Source organism: Nesoenas mayeri, assembly GCF_963082525.1.
Source record: "Nesoenas mayeri genome assembly, chromosome: 4".
In the NCBI taxonomy this organism is placed as follows: domain Eukaryota; kingdom Metazoa; phylum Chordata; class Aves; order Columbiformes; family Columbidae; genus Nesoenas; species Nesoenas mayeri.
In genome coordinates this window covers 49,383,079-49,403,158 of record NC_137540.1, presented here as the reverse complement: position 1 = coordinate 49,403,158, position 20,080 = coordinate 49,383,079, and the positions used below count along the sequence as shown (strand labels likewise).

General features: G+C 43.6%; 1 protein-coding gene across 1 annotated transcript in view; it reads right to left on the bottom strand.

Moving 5' to 3' along the window:
• LNX1 (ligand of numb-protein X 1) overlaps positions 1-12,401 on the bottom strand; it is a gene marked incomplete at its 5' end in the record, with an annotated part of 64,650 nt that extends 52,249 nt beyond the window's left edge. The window contains one exon of the mRNA XM_080344501.1: positions 12,310-12,401. Within this exon, the coding sequence (XP_080200627.1) occupies positions 12,310-12,401 (92 nt within the window). The remainder of the gene's footprint in view (positions 1-12,309) is intronic.
• Positions 12,402-20,080: the final 7,679 nt, after the last annotated feature.

Sequence of the window (20,080 nt, the reverse complement as noted above, 5' to 3'; positions counted from 1 at the left end):
AAGGGAATAGCCCTTTCACAGGCTATTTCAGTATTGCACAGACCAGTCAGGCGCTTGGAGACGAGAGAAGGGAGCAGACAGGTTCTCACCACCACTAACTACAAGGAGGAGGCTTGTGCAGCCCCAGTAAAAGTGTCTCTCCATGGACTGAATTTACCAGCCTCAAGTAACTTTGAAATTATGGATGGGTGTTCTCCATTCACCTACCATGGTTAAATCCAGGACCAGCTTACTCTGTCCTTATTTGATCCTGACTCTGCATTTACTAGAGTGGTTACAATGGAGTCTGTGTCTGAGAGTGCCTGATATTCTTAAACCACTTCAGTTCTGCTTCATCAGGCAGAAGAAACATGCTGCCATCATGCCGTGCAGTGTTCAAGGCCATGCTTCTCTGATAACCTTGATCCCTCATTACTGCTGTACCAAGCGGGACAGATGTGTGGGAGAGGCAAGAACAGAGGTGTAAAGAAAACAGGAATTGAGAGGAAGCAATGAAAAGACAAAGATTTAGGATGGCCAGGAGCAGCCAGGTGGAAAATGCCTAAAGAAACCAAAACACAGCCTGGCACTGGTGGTAACAGAGGCTGAAGGAGCATTACAGGTCGTGTCAAGGGAGCCAACAGAAAGATTCCTATTTAAAGAGTTTCAAACCTGCATCTTCTCTCAAAACATGCACAGGGCAGAAGCAGCCAACTCACACTTGGCAGGTAGCGTCAAGAGAGTTTACGTAACACTGCAAAAAGATAAGCACCTATTTAAAAGCAAACTCTTATTTTTACCCAACACGCAAGCAAATCAAGCTCTCTCATCACAGACAAAAAATCTTCATGCTGTCAGCTGTGAGATCGCTTGGTGTTGTAAAGCACCACAGGGCACAAAATCACTATGGTATTTTTTGCATTGGTTGTCAACCTCTATTTGCTGGGGATTTGAAAAACAGCGGGGACATGAAGCACAGAAGATCTGAACAACTATTAACAGACCTTAACAAAAGCAAGGAGACCATCAGAAATCTGTGAAAAACATTTTCTCTATAAGAAAGGGACTGTTACCCTCTCTGCAATACTGAGTTAGCAAAAATATGAGGGATTTAACTCAGCATCTGCTGAGGAAGGGAGAGAAAAGATATTGTGTTGAGAGGTAGGTAAAAGAGAGCACAGGTGTTTTTGAAATATCTGGTGTGGATTACAGTTCATCAGCTCTAGAAGAGGGTGACTTGGTCTTGACCTCCCTTTATGGAATCATAGAAACATTTTGATTGGAAGAGACCCTCAAGATCAATGAGTCTAACCATTAATTTAACCCTGTCACTAAATCGTGTCCCTAGGAACCTCATCTATGCATATTTTAACATCCCCAGAGACGGTGACTCCACCACTTCCCTGGACAGCCTGTTCCAATGCCTGACAACCCTTCCCATGAAGAATTTGTTCCTAATATCCAATCTAAACTTCCCCTGGTGCAACCTGAGGCCATTTCCTCTTGTCCTATCACTTGCTACTTGGGAGAAGAGACCGCCTCACTGCAATCTCCCTTCAGATGTCAACAGTGATAAGGTCTCCCCTCAGCCTCCTTTTCTCCAGGCTAAACAGCCTCAGTTCCCTCAGCCCCTCCTCATAAGACTTGTTCTCTAGAGACTACCAGTTTCATTGCCCTTCTCTGGACTCCCTCCAGCATCTCAATGTCTTTCTTGTAGTGAGGGACCCAAAACTGAACACACTATAATATATAAATGTCTTTTGTTCCCTTGGGTCATGTTACTATTATTCAAGCCTGATTTATGAAAAAACCAGATCTGTGGGACTTTGCATTTATTTGCTTTGTCAGCTCAACATATTAAGTGCAAGTTTATATGTAGACTATATATCTTATTAAATGCTCTAGTTTGTTTGGGTGTATTATCTTCTGATTTATTTTGAACTCAAAGACCGTAACTGTAAGCGCCTTCAAACCTACAGATGTTTAGACCACTGAGAAAAGAGCAGAAAAAAAGCAAAATGCAACAACCATTACTGTCCAACTTCATTACACTCGTGCCTAGGAAGGATAAACATGAATGTTCTGGAATTTAATCTCCCCTGAGGAAAAAACTGGAAGGAGCACGTTTGCTAGAAATGAAGCACAATCTGCTATAAATCATCAAGATATGCAAAATTTAAATGCAACTTAAAAATGGACACTGAGAAAATTTAGAGATACATGACCAAGGAAAGTACATTTGCGTGGCTGTACCCTCAGCCCGTGGCAGCACAGAGCAGGTGGAAGCAGATGTGGAGAACACAGCACGTCCCGAACTCTGGAGTCTGTGTGGGACATGCAGGATGCTGCCAGCCCCATGCCAGGGCCCAGGTGGGACACGAGGACAGCACGGACTGCAGTAGCCACCACTGGGCACCGATGGCAGGAGCTTCTCAGTATTTCTAGACTGATTTACTAACATTGCTAGTATCAATATTTCTATCACAGTCTGGTTTGGGGCAAAGCAGCAGCAACAGGCACTTGAAACTGTTCTCACCCCCACAACAGATCTCAATGACAACTCTAACCACAGCAGTGCCAGGAGCAACAAAGAAACACCAGCATATATACACTGCGTTTGGGAAAGAATTGTATTCACCCTTTCTCCAGCACTGCCATCTTCCTGCTGTGATTACAAACCAGGTAGTAATGTCTAAAGGGGAGATGTGCCAAATGTTTAAACCAGAATCAGTGGTGAGGCTGCTTTGGGAGCTGACAAGGGCAAGTCACAACAACCACCTGGGATTCCCGCTCCCACTGCAAAACCTGTTTGGCAAAGGGCTGTGTTGCAACATGTGCTCTTCATATAGAGTACTTATTTCTGAATGTAATTGAGCTTCTTGGCAGGAGATGCTCATATACATCAAGTAAAACAACCTTGCTCATCCATATCAACCTATACATCCTCACACAGTAGCAGCAGCATAACAAAATCTCTGCTTTCAGTGGCCTCCTGTGGATCACAGGACAGATTTGGTTAATCATGCCCATCTCCTCTCCATAAAAGCCTGCTCCACATGGGACATTTTCTGGCCTTTCATAGTGTTTAGTTATAAAATCCACAAGTGAAGGGGCCTCCATGGATGCCCCTATGAAACCACTCCACTACTCATTTTACATGGGAAGGAGGGTTAAAAACAGTGGGACATCACCAGTGCTAACTGAATGTTAAAAATAACATACAACAGTAATGTTTATCACATATGGAGGAGAAAATAAAATACCTGAATTATGCTTTCAAAAATAGTACTATCTTGTTTTAATAAAACACAAAACAAAACAAGGCCATTAGTCTACCAATATTACCAGTTCACTAAGTTCTGTAGAGGAAAGAGGAAAACACAGTCCCTTAGAGCATGTCAGATTCTCTTCATCCTCTATTTAAGAGGTTACTAAATTATTGAAATTTTACATTAAGAATATATTACACACTGTCTACTGAATTATGGGACTGCAATGCGTAATATAGAGAGAGGTGTAAGCTTCCCAATATGTGCACATGAAATGACTTGCTGACCTGAAACACTTGCTTCCTGCCAAAGTGATTTCAAGAGAGTCAAAAAAGGAAAAATAAATCCCAAAGTAATACACCGATTGAATTTTGTAGCTGAAATTTATACCACTAAAGACATTTTATTAATTTATTTTACATTATTTAGATAAATAATCTGCAGTGAGTTAGCAGAAGAGGAAATAAAACATGAGCAATTCAGCAATTCAGTTGCTTCAGCAATTGCGAATATATTGTCTTAACCTGACTTCATGCCATGTGTCACGGCAATGTCATGGAGCAAGACGACACCACAGGGACAAAGGAGTCAATGGTGATTATTTCCTCCATTGTACTCAGCTCAGTGTCTTGACAAAAACAAGAGTGAGTGAATACCAGAGCAGATTCAGTCAATGCTATGTGTGATTGTTACAAATCTGATTGTCTGCCTGCACTACTAAGAAGAACAAGACTTTTATTGATAAAGTTTAATGGTGCTGCCAACAGAAATTCAACAGAGACAAAAACTTCTTAGAAATGTGGCGGAACTTATCCACTGTTACAGTCAGCCTCTTTTCCTTTATATCAGGAGGATCTATTGTACAATATGTAGATGTTATGTATATTTCATAGTTAATTTTTTGTGTGTGTAAATGTTGTGCAGCATCTGTTGCAATCTCCAGCCATTTCACTAGGTTGCCCTTGAACTTATCTCAATCTATATTCAGAATCTGTTGTCAATCAATAAATTATATGAATGGATAAAGCATGTTCTAGAGAGAGTCCAAGGATTCACTGGCAAAATTCAGTCTTCACCATCTGGAACTTTGCTGAGGCCTAGGGGCGAATTCAGCTTTCTAAGATGTTTAAAAAAAAAGTTCACATTCTAAATCCCCAAATAGAGCTCAGCTCCAAGCCAGAAACCCTTTGGTGGCAGTTGGGTTTTAATCATGGCCCATGACATGTCATTGATTAACAGATACCTCCATTGAGGTACCAGTTCAACATAGAGTGACCAGCCAGGACCCTCCTTTTGAAAAAGGAAGCCCCAGGCAGACACATCTATGCTGTCACAAAGGCTGTGCTATTAGTCCAAGATTGTCAGTGATGTTATGATAAAACCTTTGCTTTTGTGTCCTGTGCTGTTGGCATCCTCATGCACTCAGTCATTACATGTCTTGGGTCTGGACATGCAGTCACATGCCAAGATGCAGAAAATCACTTCTAGTTCCTGAATGATAGCTCTGCTCATGGAGGAGGTAATGAAATGCAGCTGGCTGCTCTGTAGTCTGGGAACCTTGAAGGCAGATTCCCCCAAAAGGTCAAGAGTGTTAAAAAAAAAAAAAAAAAAAAAAAAAAGACCTCAGACCTACTAGTCTGCTTCACTACAATGAAATGAACTGCATTGCAGCTGATCTCAGCACCAGTATTCAGAGCAGGATTTAAGCTATGACAGGGATCTTCAAGAGCAGTGTTTATCATTGCATTGCAGGACAGCCCAGTTCTGCCAGATTTGTCAGAGAAATAGCTCAAGGAAAAATATCCTTGTCATGCTGCCAGTGCCAGTGCTAAACTAGGTTAATTGTCAGAGAGATGCGGAGGTCGGCCAAACTCACAGCATACGGCCTGTGTGGCTTAATGTCAGATGAGAAATGAGAGTCTGGTGCTTGTGAGTAACCACCGACCTCCTGCAACTCCAACCACCTCCCTCCTTACTGCTACCCCACTGGCCTCTCAGGGCTTTCCAAGCACTTTCCCCTCTCTGGTCTGCATCCCAAAACCCACCTCTGAGTGGGATAAGGTTTGCCCCCTCCCTGCTCCTGTTACACAGTCAAAGCATGTAAGCACACTTCTTATGAGCAGCCTACACAAAAATCAGACATAACTGAGACATATCTTATTCATGAAAAGAAAACTTTCTGCCAACCATAATTATTGCATCGCCTTTCTAGCTTGGCAAGATTTCATGGTTTTTTGGCTATGTCAGGTTTTACTTTTGGCAATAAAATGTATTTGTTGGGATTGACACTGGCTGAAGTCTGCCCTTTCCAAAGGTGTGAGAAGGCTCTAGCCATGGTAAAACATTCCAGAAAGACCAAAAGATCTAATCCTGATCTCAAGTGTGTGTAGGTAGCTGTGAATCAAGTAAAGGCAAATTTCATGCATGCACAGAAAAAATGAAGGAACATCTTTCTCAAAGTATAACTGAAATGCCAATTTTCATTACACACAAAATTCCCAGGCAGAATCAACAAACTCTTAAAGCTCTGAAAGGGTTTTTGTTTACTAGAGCTGCCCCAGACAGATTTATTTCTGCTCCTAGAATCAGCCCTTGGGAAAAAGATGCTAACCAGTAACACTTAGGCCATGACACTGCAGCACTCTCTGGCCTGGACTGTGGGACAGACAGGAGGTGCAGGTGGAGAATGTTACCTTCTCTGGGAGAGGGTGGCAGAAGGCAGGGGAGAGACCCAGATCCTTCCATGTTGCTAAGGGGAAAATGCTGCATATTTGGCAGAGTGCAGTTATTCCTTGGTCAAAGAGTGACAGGACCCAGAACAGTTGTGATCAGTGGAAACAATCAATTTCTGCTGCACCTCCTATGCTAGCAGCATAGTCTGTATCGAACACTCCTGAATACAACACCTAATGCATTTAGAAAATTCTTACTGGGCACCTCAACACCGTGAGTTTAGACTCCAGCTCCTCCTGTACTTTTAAAAATAATACGATATTTTTGTAACTTTGCAGTTCACCTACATAGGCTTCTGCTTGGAGGCTTTCGGGCCATATTTATACTAAAATTTCAAGATTTACTGTGCAATTCTAACAGCTGGAAATATGAAGACGAGTGTAAGAAGATGACCTTTAGCTTTTGAAACTGAAATTCTCATGTAAACTCCTTCCTCTGGCTGGCAATTATTCTTCTCATCAGCATGGCTTGTGGCAACATGAGGGATGGTTTTCAGCTTGCTCCCTAAATCCTTGCCACTGCCTCCCCCTTTGCATGTCATTGGTACAATGAGGACTTGGGCTGTCAATAACACCCTGCAACTCACTCATTTATAAGAACACACAGAGCACAACAGCCAGACTCAGCCCTGGCTGTAGCATCCTCCCAATGTGAAGCCTGAGGATCACCCACCCTCAAGTCTCAAAGCCACCTGCAGATCTGGCACTGTGCGCACATGCCAGTCAGAAGCCAGGGGAGCTGGTGGAGGGGTGGTCAAACACAAGCCAGGGAGGGGACAGGTTGAGGAAGTGACACTAGCTGTTGCTGGAGATTTTGGGAGAGATCCCAGAAGTCTGAAGGAAAGCTATGTCCTAGGAGGATGTACTGCCCTTGCGGAGAGCTTGGGGAAGAAACAGAAATGAATCCTGAGAGTGCCCAGTGCCTGCAGCTCCCCTGCACCACAGTACTGGCTCAGATGTGATATAAGATAATATCCAGATCAGAATCATAGAATAGAATCATAGAATGTCCTGAGTTGGAAGGGTCCCACAAGGATAATTGATTCCAGCTCCTGTCCCTGCTATTACAGCCCCACAGTTCACACCATGTGTCTGAGGATGTTGTCCAGACTCTTCTTGAACTCTGTCAGGCTTGGGACTGTGACGCCTCTCTCGGAAGCCTGTTCCAGTGCTTCACTGCCCTCTGGGTGAAGAATCTTTACCTAATGTCCAACCTAAACCTCCCCTGGCACATCTTCCTGCCATTCCCTCAGGTTCTGTCATTGGTCACTAAAGATAAGAGTTCAGCACCTGCCCTTCCTCCTCCCCTTGTGAGGAAGCTGTAGACCACTATGAGGTCTCCTCCTAGTCTCCTCTTTTCCAGGCTGAACAAACCAAGTAACTTCAGCCGGTACTCATACAGATTCCTCTCCAAACCCCTCACCAACTTTGTAGCTCTCTTCTGGACACTTTTCAGCAACTTTATATCTCTTTCATACTGTGACGCCCAGAACTGCACACAGTGTTCCAGGTGGAGACAAGAAGAATTAGGAACTGAGAAGACTGTAATTTTTTCTTTCATGCAAGAGATCAGAGTTTGCCATGTTTCATCCTGGCCCCTTTGCGAGGCTGTAGCATAGGGGTGAAGCTAACGGGCAGCCCTTGATGCACTTATGCCTTTCTGCTTTAATTAATCTCAATTCTGTTTTCCCTGAGAGGCACCCAATTCTAGTACACTGGAAAAGAACCTTCACATTTTATCCCAGAATGCTTTGTCCTGGATACTTCAGGCAGATATTCTAAATATTTCATTTGTATTTTCATTCAAGAGTCTTTCCATTCAAGCCTCGCTTTCCAACACTTTCAGCTTTAATTAACCTCACAGCTTAACTCTAACACAGATTTCTGTACACATAGTTTTGCATGGAATAAGGAGGCCACCAGCATGTGGCTTTTGCAGTGGATTAACACACAACCCCAAAAGGCACTCCAGGCATATCAATTTTGCCATGAATAACATGTACCCTGCACTCCCTGTCCTCTGTGCAGATAACTTCACAAGAACAGATTTGAAGCCATACACAAATTTCACTGAGTTGAATAGAAATTAAAGAAGTAGGCTGTATGGTTCAGCTCAGTGCTGGTAGAGGGCTAAGAGGGCACCCCTAATGTCTTGACCCAAATTGTGCTTTCTGTAAAAAAGTTGTGCCCAAGGACACTGGGAGACAGTTGGCACTTGTGTTTCTTATTTTAAAATTGAATGAACAGAGAAACAAAATTTTAATAGCTATTCCAGCTCAAAGTACTGTTTTGAAATTTAGGAGAGCAGTTATCATATAACAGTTATATGGGGAAACTTGATCCAGTTAATTTGGTGAGATGCCTTTGACTGTTTCATGTAAAACCCCAGAGGGGTAAGAAAAAATGAACTAATTTTTCACATGCAGGAGAAGGTTGTGCATTTCACTCTAACAAGCAACAGATTTTAAAATAAATGGCTTGATTCAAATTAGTGGGGTGGATCTAGCTGGTGGATTACCGGCAGTGACTGAAGCCAGGAGCTGTTTAATCCTTGAAGGGAGGCAGTGCCAACAAACATGGTTGCAATGGGCTGCCCAGCATTCGACCTGTGCTGAGCACACAGGATGCCCAGCACCCTCCCGAGTGCTCGCTCAATCAGTATGGCCATGTGTCAAAGCAGGATTAGTTTGGAAATCACCCCACGCTTTCCATGTGACTGAGGTCCTCAAAAGGACAAGGTAAAGTTATTCACTTGCATCTTCCTTCCCCTCACAATTTTATTTCTAAGTCCTCACTGAGCTTAAAGTGCAGAAAATCCTTCTATTGAGAAATAGCCCACTGCACAGGTCCTGCTTTGAAGTGAGAGGGACAGCAATGGAGGCTGGTGTGAGCAGTGCCACCAGGTCCTCACCCTCAGGAAAGCCTCCTGCAGTGGCCACAGGCTAGCTCTCCAACCATACACCAGGTTTTTAACTGGGGGGAATAACACAGCCTGACTCAAAAGAATGCTTGGACAAGTATTTCCTTTCTGAAGATATTTTAGATAAGAAAGAAAGAGACCACATGCCTGTTAAAGTAGCTTTACAGGGACATAAAGGAGAAGGCATGGACCCTGGACTGAGGACTTCTCAAGACCCATGCAGACCCTGTTGATGACAGAAGACATTGTGCTGGTGTGGCTGCGTCCCACTCCTTTCCAGAGTTTCCTCAAGGAAGACCTTACAGATTTCTCCTGTCCTTCTGCTAGGTGTTCTCATGGGCTTTCCCAGAGAAGGGAGCACCCTGGCTTACCACAGGATTTGTCTAAAAGCAAGGACAAAAACATCATGTGTATTGAGATCTTTGCTGGGGGCAAGGGAGGTACAACAGACTGGTCAGGGAAGTGGTTTTAGTGCGGGCAACAGTGTCAGGAGATACATATTTGCTTGGTGAAAATACCTATAATTATCAGACTGCTAATAGAAAACCAAAAATAGCAGCACCCAAAATCTGTCCCATCAAGTGCTACTGCAACACATCCACACAACTCTCCTACCTGCATGGCACCCAGCTGAAGTACAAAGTTCTGACATAGACTTTCCTCAACTTCATTTCTCTTCCTTGACTCTCCTAGAACCTCTCTATTTCTTAGACAGATTCCAGAGCCTGCATCTGCAGATGGGCTTTAGGCTATACTGTAATCCCTATTCCCCAAGCTGCCTGTTCCATGCCTATGAAAAAAAAATGCCCTCAAACTAAAGCAAACCCCTGCAGTGCAACACAAATAACTTTGTTTGAACAGGGTAGAAGGGAAGAGACAGGATGTATGAACAGGAGGGCAGCGCAAATCCTATCAGTCTTATTCTTTCTCTTGTGCCAGCACCAGTAATGGTGACCACATCCCCGATGGTCCTCCAGCTCTTGCCTTGCCACTCACACCTACTGTAGTCCCCTCCTCCCCCTTGCCTGGTATCTCTGGTGGCTGCCAGCCAACAAAATAACAAGTCCTGACTGAGGCCAGTATTTGTACTGGCCAGCAACCAAAGATAGTGCAATAATGAAAAAGAAAAAAAAAAGTTTCTGCTTACTATGGTATGGTTTTGAGCCATGGAGCAAGCTGTCAGATACATTATATGTGGTGGTGGCTGTACAGTTGCATGCGGAGAAGGATTTATGAAGCTACCTCTGTGGGTTTGGGGGCACAAAAGGGCTGGGTTAGCAAACTTGTGTCCTTAGGTGCAAGGCCGTCCTGGACACCAGTGCCCATGCTGTCCTACTCACAAAACTCTGCGTGAAAAATGTCCTGCATACAAGAGCCTGAGCAACCGAAGCAGCAGCTTGTGGGTTGTAACATTCCTATATACTGATTAAACAGGACTGAAAACAGTATTTCTCTTTCTCTTTCAATTGCTGCTATTAGAGAGGACCTTGAATCCATCCCACGGATTAGTACATCAGTGCCTTGTGCGACACGCAGCAGCAGCCAGATGCCCCAAATACAGAAGGAGGAGGAACAGAAGAAATTCCTGAATTGAGCTCAAACTGCCTGTCGCCCTTTTGGATTATGTCAGCCCCAGCAAATCCTGCTTCCCACTGCCCTGGCCAGAGGCACAGCAATGTACCAGGTCCTGAGCACCAGCTCCTGGTGTCAGGTAGCACCCAGTTCTGGGACTGGGGAGGTGAGGTGCACCTCTCATTGCTGACAGCCAAAGACGCACGTCCAAGCCCCAGCCCACAGCCACTCAGTTAAGAATGACTGCCAACATCCAGTGAGACTAACATCTCTGTGGGTTAGAAGGCTAAATAGATAAGAGTTGAATAGCTACCGTACATCATAGGCCTTTACCCTGGGCGAATCAGTGAACCTGAATTCCTCAAGAAGAGCAAGTAGGCTGCATCTGCGCCTGTGCTCTGATTAATCTCATCAGTTTGTTTTCCTGGAAACTAGATGCCCCAGATGCCATTGTTTCCATTATAAGCGTTCATCTGCTCTGTTTTTAGCTTGATTGCTCCTGTAGACTGCTTGGCTTGACTGCTTTCTGTTTGTTTTTTAAATTAACGTTCCTACACAAAATGTCAGTGAATTAAAATGAGGGCATCACTGCAACCCTCAACACCAGATTTGCCAAATGTTGAAAAACACCTATGGCATACAGAAATTCTGAGCAGTTGTATGCAGCGTGACTAAATTATTAATAGTTGCCATATATATCACGGAACAGTTTCAAAAGGGGACTTTGTGTTTCTGCAAAACACTGCTATTTTTCTCTGATGGCAGAGACAAAATCATTTGGAAATTAGCCTCGTTGGTACTAATCGTAACTGTTATTAAAACATGCCCACTGTAGGCACAATACAGTCATTTTCCTTTTTTGAACAGAATTAGCCATTTCATTCCTTATGTCAAGGAAGATCTAGGAGTTTAATATTTATTAAAACACAAACAAATAATAATTAATTGCAATACACTGGAAAAAAATATATATTTCTCTTCATAAAAACCCTAACTAGAATAATAGGATGGTTTGGGTTGGAAGGGACCTTAAAGATCATCTAGTTCCAACCCCCCTGCCATGGGCAGGGACACCAGTACAATAACATTCAAGCACAAATTAAACTAGTATCATTTACAGATGATACCATACAATATTTGTTTTGTGGGTTGGAGAGATCAGCTATGGAGTTGTTCGTGGTGGGGTTTTTTAAATCATGAAGATATATGCATGAATTGCTACATTTAAATTTGTGTTACAGAGAAAACAACATTCTGCTGTGGGCAAAAACACAAATATGGGAAATTTTTTTCCTGTCTCAAGTGAATAATTTCTGGTGAAAAGCTTCTCATTGTTTTGCTACAGGCGTGCAGCTTTACACACAGAACATTATGCATGTACACAGAGAGAGAGCTCTACTGGGGGTGTCTATCCTGATGATGCCCTCCTCTGTGCCCAGCTTCCCTGAAAAGCTATTTATGGAAAGCCAGGACACAGATTCAGAAATGGAGAATCAAAACAAAAACAAACCAAAAAAAATAACCACCAAAAATGTCAGCACAGAAAAGCAAGTTGATGAGGAAAAAGGCAGCTTCACTCCGTATACCTCAGCTGCTTCCGAAGGAGAAAGCAATGGGGACACACTGCTATTATTAGCCCTCCAGATGGGCAGCAGCTAGCTCACAGCGTGGTTTGAAACTGTTGGCAAGACGTTGCAGGATTTTCTTCACAGACACACAGACACACAGGAAGACAGACCAACCCCCCAAAACGCTCATGGTGAGCCCCTTCCCGCCACTCGGGTCAGACAGACAGACAGACAGAGAGCACGACGCCAGCGCGACTGTGCGTACTCACAGCTCGGAGTACAAGAAGTGCAGGTTGCCCACATTGTCTATGTAGTTTGCAGGACTTAGCCAAGGTAGAACCAGTAACAGGAGAGCCTTCATTTCCAGTGCAGGGCTGGCACTGCTGCTAGGTTTCCTCGTTCCAACTGTCTCTCTGTGCTGGTGGGACACACAACGTGAAGCTTTTGTGCCAGCCAAGCCCCTTCTAAGCAAGCCTTTCCATTTCAATGCAATGGTAGCACATTATGAATCAAACTTAAATCCCTTAAACAAAGCTATACTGCAAAAATCGTTGACCTGTAAGAGGATTACTCGATCTGACTCTTGGATGGGTAGATGTGAGGGTTTAGGGACAGCACAGCGTGGTTGGCGAGACAGTGACTTATGCTGCAGAGGAGAGTGATGCTCGGGGAAGAGACCTGCCTCCTGCAGGATTCAGAGTGGTTCTTCAGAGGCAGCTGGTACGTTTACATCACTGCCCACAAGCAGATGGGTTACGAGCTAAACTGCATCACGGAAGAGTGTAGCTGTCTGACAAGTGGGGGGAAAAAATGCCCCCCATGGAGTTTTGAAGCAGACGATTATCAGAAGACCACACCTTTTTAAAGTAAAACACCACAAAAGATCACAGCCGACTGCTGGCTGTCTGCATCTCAGTCTGAATTCCCCAAATCCAGTCAGATGTTTCTGTGCAAACATAAATCATGTAATAATCCAAGGACATGGATTTTTTTTTTTTAAGGATGCAACCGCAAACATTTTAAATAAGGATGTTTTTAATGGACTACTCCATGGTAACCACTTTTTTTTTTTTTAATTTTAAATTCTCTCATCAATTACAAAGCATAAAACAGCAAACTCACCTTGTCCCATCAATGACCTCGTCTCTGATCAGGGCAAGCTTTCATTTTCTGAGAACCAGGACTGATCCAAGCCTGAATCATGCAAGAAATGCGAAGACTGCCGACTGCCCTGGTGACTCTCACAGAGTCTACTTTAATTTATTCACTGAGAGCACAGATCACGTTCAGTCGAGATTTCAGATGGGAACCGAGCTGTTCTCGCCGCAGGCACCAGAGTGTTTATGATTATTATTTGACTTTTTTTATTAGCAAAGTCACACACTTTCTCTCTCCTCTATTGATTCACCAGAATTAAAGAGAACAGCGGCAGCTCAGTCTGCTCAGCCTGTGCCCCGGCATGCTGGAGCGGGTGTCTGAAGAGCACAACGCCCTTCTCCTCTCCTGCCCTGCCATGAGTTGGAGGTGGGATGGCAAGGGAAGTTTCTACATTTCTGAAAATGAGATTAGGCAGAGGCATAAGATACCCTTGGTGATAAATTAATTAATGCCACGCTTAAAAATAATAACGGAACTGCACAGTCCCTTCAAGCAGAAGGTTGCAGAAGTGCCCATTTAGGGGTCATTCATAAAGTTCCCTTCTAATTCTTCCCTCGGGTGGGAATGCCAGTGAGGCTGCACTATCCACGCCCCAGAAAGCTGAACTCCCCAGCAGTAGAGGATCTCCATTATTTCCTACTCCCTCACCTCCGCCCTTTGGCCTTAAGATAACTCAGGTCTTCACACTGAGGAAAGAAAACACATGTCATGGGTGACAAAGAAGAAGCCACCCAGCCTGTGTAGCCTTGTCTTGTCTTGCACCTCCTTGGAGGCCTTAGGCTTTGATGAGGAAGGAGGTCACTGCTCCGTCTCTCCAGTCCCCTGCTCCCTGGATTTGCAAAGCCAGGACTTGGTATGGGGAGCCTGGCACAGGGGAGGAAGGACAGCAAGAAGCTGTGAGGACAGGTTACTAAGCCAATTCTTCCTGCCTCTGGCTGGGCTCAGGCTACGTAAGCCAGAGGCCTAGGATCTTGAAATTCCTGAGGAGTAAGTCCAGGCCATGGACATTCAGTAATAAGCCCTGGAATAAAACCTGCCAGGCTTTTACAGGATCAAATAATGGTTTACAACACTGCTATTCTGCAAGGCATGTGTGTGAAGAGTTTCTTTACTATTATGTCTAGGAGGAGAAACAAAGACAGTGGAGTGACTTGCACATGTTCATGTAGGAGAGTCAGCACTAGAAATCAGAAATTGTACTAGTTGTGTGGCCTCTATGTAAAAAATAGAATTCCACTCTTCTTGTTTATTGTGAGTGCGAGAGTGGTTTCCTGCTAGTTTATGGGTGCAGCTCCATCATCTCAAAAACTGAAGACAAAAAAGAAAATTCTAGAGTACATTAGAGTCAGCTGTATGAAATGGAAAGGGAAAGGGTATTTACACTAGGGACTCAATATTTTTGTGGCTGGAATCTGCAGGGAAACATAATCTCAGTGACAGTAGCTCACAGCAGACTGTCAGTCCCTTTACCTGCACGACTACTGAAATCTCTATTTGAGGTCTGTCAGAGAAGTACAGACCAAAGGCAGAAAATCCTAAGTAACTGTGTTGATTTTTTCCCTTAGCAACAGAAATCTAACCTTGAAAAGCACTGCTAGCCTGGGCTAGAGGCTGCTGCTGCCACCTCTTACACCATGGACCGTGAGACAGCAGCAACTTCAACAGGGAAAGCCAGGTCCAGAAATGGGCAGGTCAAGGGCACCCAAATCCACAAGCATATGAAAAGTGGGGCTCTTGCCCTTTCCAAGGAGTTTATTGCCAATTTTTCATTTATTTATTTATCTATCAGTTTTTGTAATGTAAAACAGTCAACTTTGTTTTTTTGGTTAAACCACAATGACTTCAGTGAATATGTTGAAAAAATTCCTTGTGAGAATCCAGGTGCTTTAGGAAATGTCGTCTCCAGTTCAAATGGGGACACATTTGAATGGCAGGCTGCAGAGCCATTTCCAGTTACAAGGTTCAAGACCCAGAAGCCTGCACCCACATGAACACACCTCTGTGCTGCAGTTCACCAGGGATGCTCTGACTCTGAGCATTACCATGTTTGTGCAGGAATGTGCCCCCAGCAGAAGTGTGGAGCCCTGCACTGGTCACCCAGGACTTTCTCCACAATGTAGAGGCAGAAGCAGACACCTAGGACCACGACTCACACCTGCAAACCACAGGGGAAGTCATTTCACTGGACAACAGATAGAGGCCACAAAAAAGTGCATCTCTTAGACCCCACCTCTCCTCAAATCCTAAGTGCTGTTACCTGGGTTATGTCAAAGGATTTGTCTACTGTCAGAAATCACAGCCCTGAATATGTCTCTTTACTCTTCTGCCTTCCTTCCAAAAGGCAGAAGACGCAAGAGAAGAGCAGCAGCACACACTTTTACCCTGCAAAACAGAGGATCATTCACCACCAGCTCTGTCCTTGCAAAGGAACTAAAGTGCTCTCTGAAGACATCTCTCCCAGAGGCAGGCGAGAGGATGTCCTGGCCCCCAGGAGATGCGAGCCTGGAGGGGGGGTCCAGCCAGGGAGCTCCTCCACTCCGCGCTGGAGAAGTGGGGGCTCTGCGAGCCTCGGTGTGCGGGGCACAGGGAAGTGCTCACCTGGAAGAAAGGAGCGCTCAGCTCCCAAGACCAATACCAAACCAGAATATTTTCTGCTCTACTTCTCATATAGGTCATTTGTGATTCAAAAAAAGATTGAAGAAAGGGCAATTATAAAACCCTTAATGTACTACTAAAACATTTATAATAACTCAGCTTCCCAAAACTCACAGACATCTTCAGATGACTAAATACACAATTCCATTATGGATCTCACCACAAGATATCTGCCCAGAACTGCTAACGATAGCATGAAGTACCTTGAATGCATGTAAGTCTAAAAATACAGTGAAATATTTCGTATAAATGGACTAAATTAACCTCTAAATTGATGATACTGTAGGTGTTCATTGCAACTGAAATCTGTAAATCTTTCTTTACATTATTTTTCTATTTTAATCAGCATTAACTGATTATATTTTTCCCTCCTTAAGAAAAAGAGTGAAAAAAAAATGTTATCAAAAATCTTACTGGTTTTGGAAATGTTGTTCGAGCTGACCACGTTGCACGACCTCTGAGCAGTGTTCTGTGAAAGGGCAGCTAACCATTAGCTTGTCCAGGAGGTTTTTCACTAGTATGCTGGACTTCCTACATGCCTGGAGAACCACAAGCTTGCGGTCCATGGGGCAGAAGTCTTTTTCCACAAGGAAGTTCGTAAGGCAGACCATGCAGTAGGTGTGACCGCAGAGCGTGTCTAATGGCTGAAGCAAAGGTTGCAGGCAAATGTGGCATATCAGATCATCATCTACTTCTTCAGTGTAGTTGTATAAGTGGTTTTCTTCCGGTAAATGTGCTTGGCCGCAGGTGACACAGAGTGGCAGGAAGCTATCCTCCATTTGTTCTTTTTTCTGGCTCATAATCAAAATTGATGCCATTCAAAAGATGGCAGACAGGAACACCCGACCCGTTTTCTATTTGTGAGAGCTGCAGCAAGGCTTGTGTGCCATCAGATCTGTGGGGAAGCAAGACAAAGAGTTATGTTCTGGATTTTTTTCTCTTACCATACTTACAGGATGTATGCAGATATGAAGTACTCTAGCAGGTTTTAGGGAAAGATCGTATCTTTGGGAGCGGAGGGTGAAGCAAAGAAGTGGAAAAAAAGAAAAAAAAAGGCTAGCCAATTAACTCAAGGGACCTCTTTCTCTTAAATCTAGCTTAGTTTACACAATTGCTCTCATTGTAAAGAAAGCTATCAAAATAGGAAGAAATACTACAGGCATTTAATGGTTGAAAACCTTGCATTAGCATATAATTGCAGTTCCAGTTAGCTGATTTTATGGCCACATTACTTCTGCTGGAAATGCAGCATCATGTGTATGCAAACACTGCAAGACTGCGTGCAGACATATAGGTAAGAATAATGGTTACTGCCCAAGTCGCCGCCTCAGCAGAGCGAGGGAGAGTAGCAGCTTCAGCTGGCACACAGCAGCATACAAACACCGTACACACAGCCGGAGGGAGAACACTTGAGGATTTAGAACCTGAGACCCTCTAGACCATCCTCTTCCCACAGCAGCAATGGATCTCCCTGACTTTCAAAACCATTGAACACAAGACCCCATCTTTTACATTGCACACAATGGTGTTACAGACCTCAAGAATGTACTTTGGGGAGAGTTCAGATCTTCTCTGTCTTGTCATGGGGACCTGGGACTCTGAATTTAAAGTTTGTATGCTTACCTATCATTGCTCTGAGTGCCTCAGGTTAAGAAGTTATAAACATCTGCACCAGCATAACCAGCTTAAAATGTCATTTTACTTCCCAAAGCACCAAATACCTCACATGCTCAAGTCCACAACACAATGCCAAGTACTGTATCACAAAATTAGGCCTGTTTCCTTAATAATATGCATTACAGACACCCAGTATGTCCCTAACTACAGAGCCAATTAGCTCTGGCCAGAGCACCTGCCTGCTGGCATTTTAAAGATGTAAAATCTGTGGGTGGCAGCAAAACTGTAGAGTAATTTGTAGTTTTTACTTGATGAGCCCCAACTGCTCATTGGAGCACTTATGTCTCTTTACATCCGTGCTCATTTTGATATACTGCTTTGAAAATAAACATGAAGATATAAAATATGCAATGGCCTAATTACTACTCTTCCTTGAAAATGTAAATCTTATTTGCTGTTCTGCCATAACACTGTACCCTTTCTTCCAGCTTGGCTTAATTTGCTGAGACAATGTGTCAGCCTCAGACACCCACTTTAGAGGGCAAATGAGGGAAAGAATAAAAAAAAATCTGACTGTGACAGAGCACATTTTCATGTAAAAACCACCTTATTTTTGTGCAAAGCTCAGGGGCTCTAAACCTGAGAAATTAAACTTTAACATAGCAAGGCTTTTCTGACATAAAGGTAAAATGATTGCCCCACTAACTCTAACCAGATGTTTAAATGTCAAAACATTCACTTTAATGCTTTGCTAGATCCTATTCTTATGTAGCAATTATGCTAAGTGGCTGTATAATAATATTTTTTGCTTGCAAGACTAAGTTCTGCATAAGCTCTGTCTCCTGATTAGCAGTAGCTTCATTTGAATCAAAATCATTGCCTGTTAGAATCCTTGTAAATATTTAAAATACTCTATACCATGGCAAACATTGCCTTTTGTAATAATATTCACCAGAGCTTTATGAACAGCTCCTTTTGAAGAAACAAACTCCTGGTAGGTTGCTCTTAGCCAGCTTCTTAATCAAGTGGGGTGGCTGCGAGCTGGTGCTTGCTTTACCAGCAGCTGTGTTTCACAGAGGAAGCAGGAGAGCGTTCACCTGATCTCCGTATCCCTCACACGTGGAAGGAGCCCATCCAAAGTCAACAAGGCCACTTGCAAGAATGGCAATATACGCCTCAGGAATTTGTGGGATTATAGCTTTAAAAATAGCCATAAAATGAATTAGAAATCAATAAAGCAGGACAAAAGTAGCATTGCTTCATGAACCTTTTTCTTTCCTACAGTTTTGAAATTACTTGCACCCAGGGCAACCAGGGGAGGGGGCAATATCATGCTGCTTCTCCACTCTCCTGCCACATCCTCTTGTACCAGCACACACAGGTGGATCCACATGGGTGCTCTCCCTGCGCACCAGCAAACATCCAACCCCAACATTTTGTTGCCTCAAATGTTCCCAAGGACAGAACCTCTTGCTTCCTGCTAGCAGGAGACCCAGTGTGTGGCTTCCGTCAGTGATCCTGCTGAAAGGTGGACCCGAAGCCCTGCCCTGGGGCAGGAGTGGCTGCAGGAACAGGAGCACAGGCATCCCAATGGCCTTGTGTCCTAACCCTGGAAGCACCACTCCTTCGCTCCCACATGTACAACACATCAGTTCCCCTGATACAGATTAGGTGCAACTGGAAATGGTGTTACAGCTCTGAAGCAACTACAATTATTCCTGCAATGGCTATGGAGAAAGAGAGGCATTGATACCCTGAGGCCATGCTCTGCTGCAGCAAAAATGATGAGAGAAGCCCCAGTGGACACAAAGCCAGGTTATCCTGGCCACATTATAGATACTCTTTACAAACCTGCCAGGCTAATAATGCATTGGTAGTGAGAAAGTGCAGGTGTGAGGAGCTGTACCTGAATTTTAAAACGTTTCCATAAATTGCAAATACTTGCTACAGTGCAGGGAAATAAAAACATCCATGTTAATTAGTAACAGGCATGAAATTTTTAGGAGGACTTAATTCAAGTCCCAAGACTTCTGTTACTTATAAAATTTAGACTAGGTAATAACGCAAATTCAGGGGAGGCGAGGAGGGAGGGGACAAAATCTGTCAGCCTCTCCTAGCTAATCTGGTCTGTGTTCACCTATGAAGAACCTTCTTAAATTGCCGAACATGTCAAGCAATTAAATTATCACTGTCTGTCCTTGGGAGGTGATTATACCACCACAGGAATTAGCACAAAGGGCGTGCAATGGAGTTGTTGCATAAATTCAGTCAGAGGCAGATGTTGTTTGAAATGTTTGCAGTCATTTGTATTTATAACATTTATGTGCTGTCACAACAAGGTACATAATTAGTTTAATGTTGTTTTAGGAAGCTTAAAGCCTCAGTGTTGAGATTTGCTAACGGTTTCTCTTGAGCGATGTATAAGAGAGGGAAAGGGGGATTTAAAATTGACCTGCTGATAACCAGCACATATTTCTACTTCTATTAAATATGAATAATAAAACATGCTTTGAGCAAGGAACCCTCTACAGGTAGATGATAAAACATAGCTAAGTGAAAAAAATGTGATTATTACTTGGCTGAAAGTCTCTTTTTCAAGGCCTGTGCTTG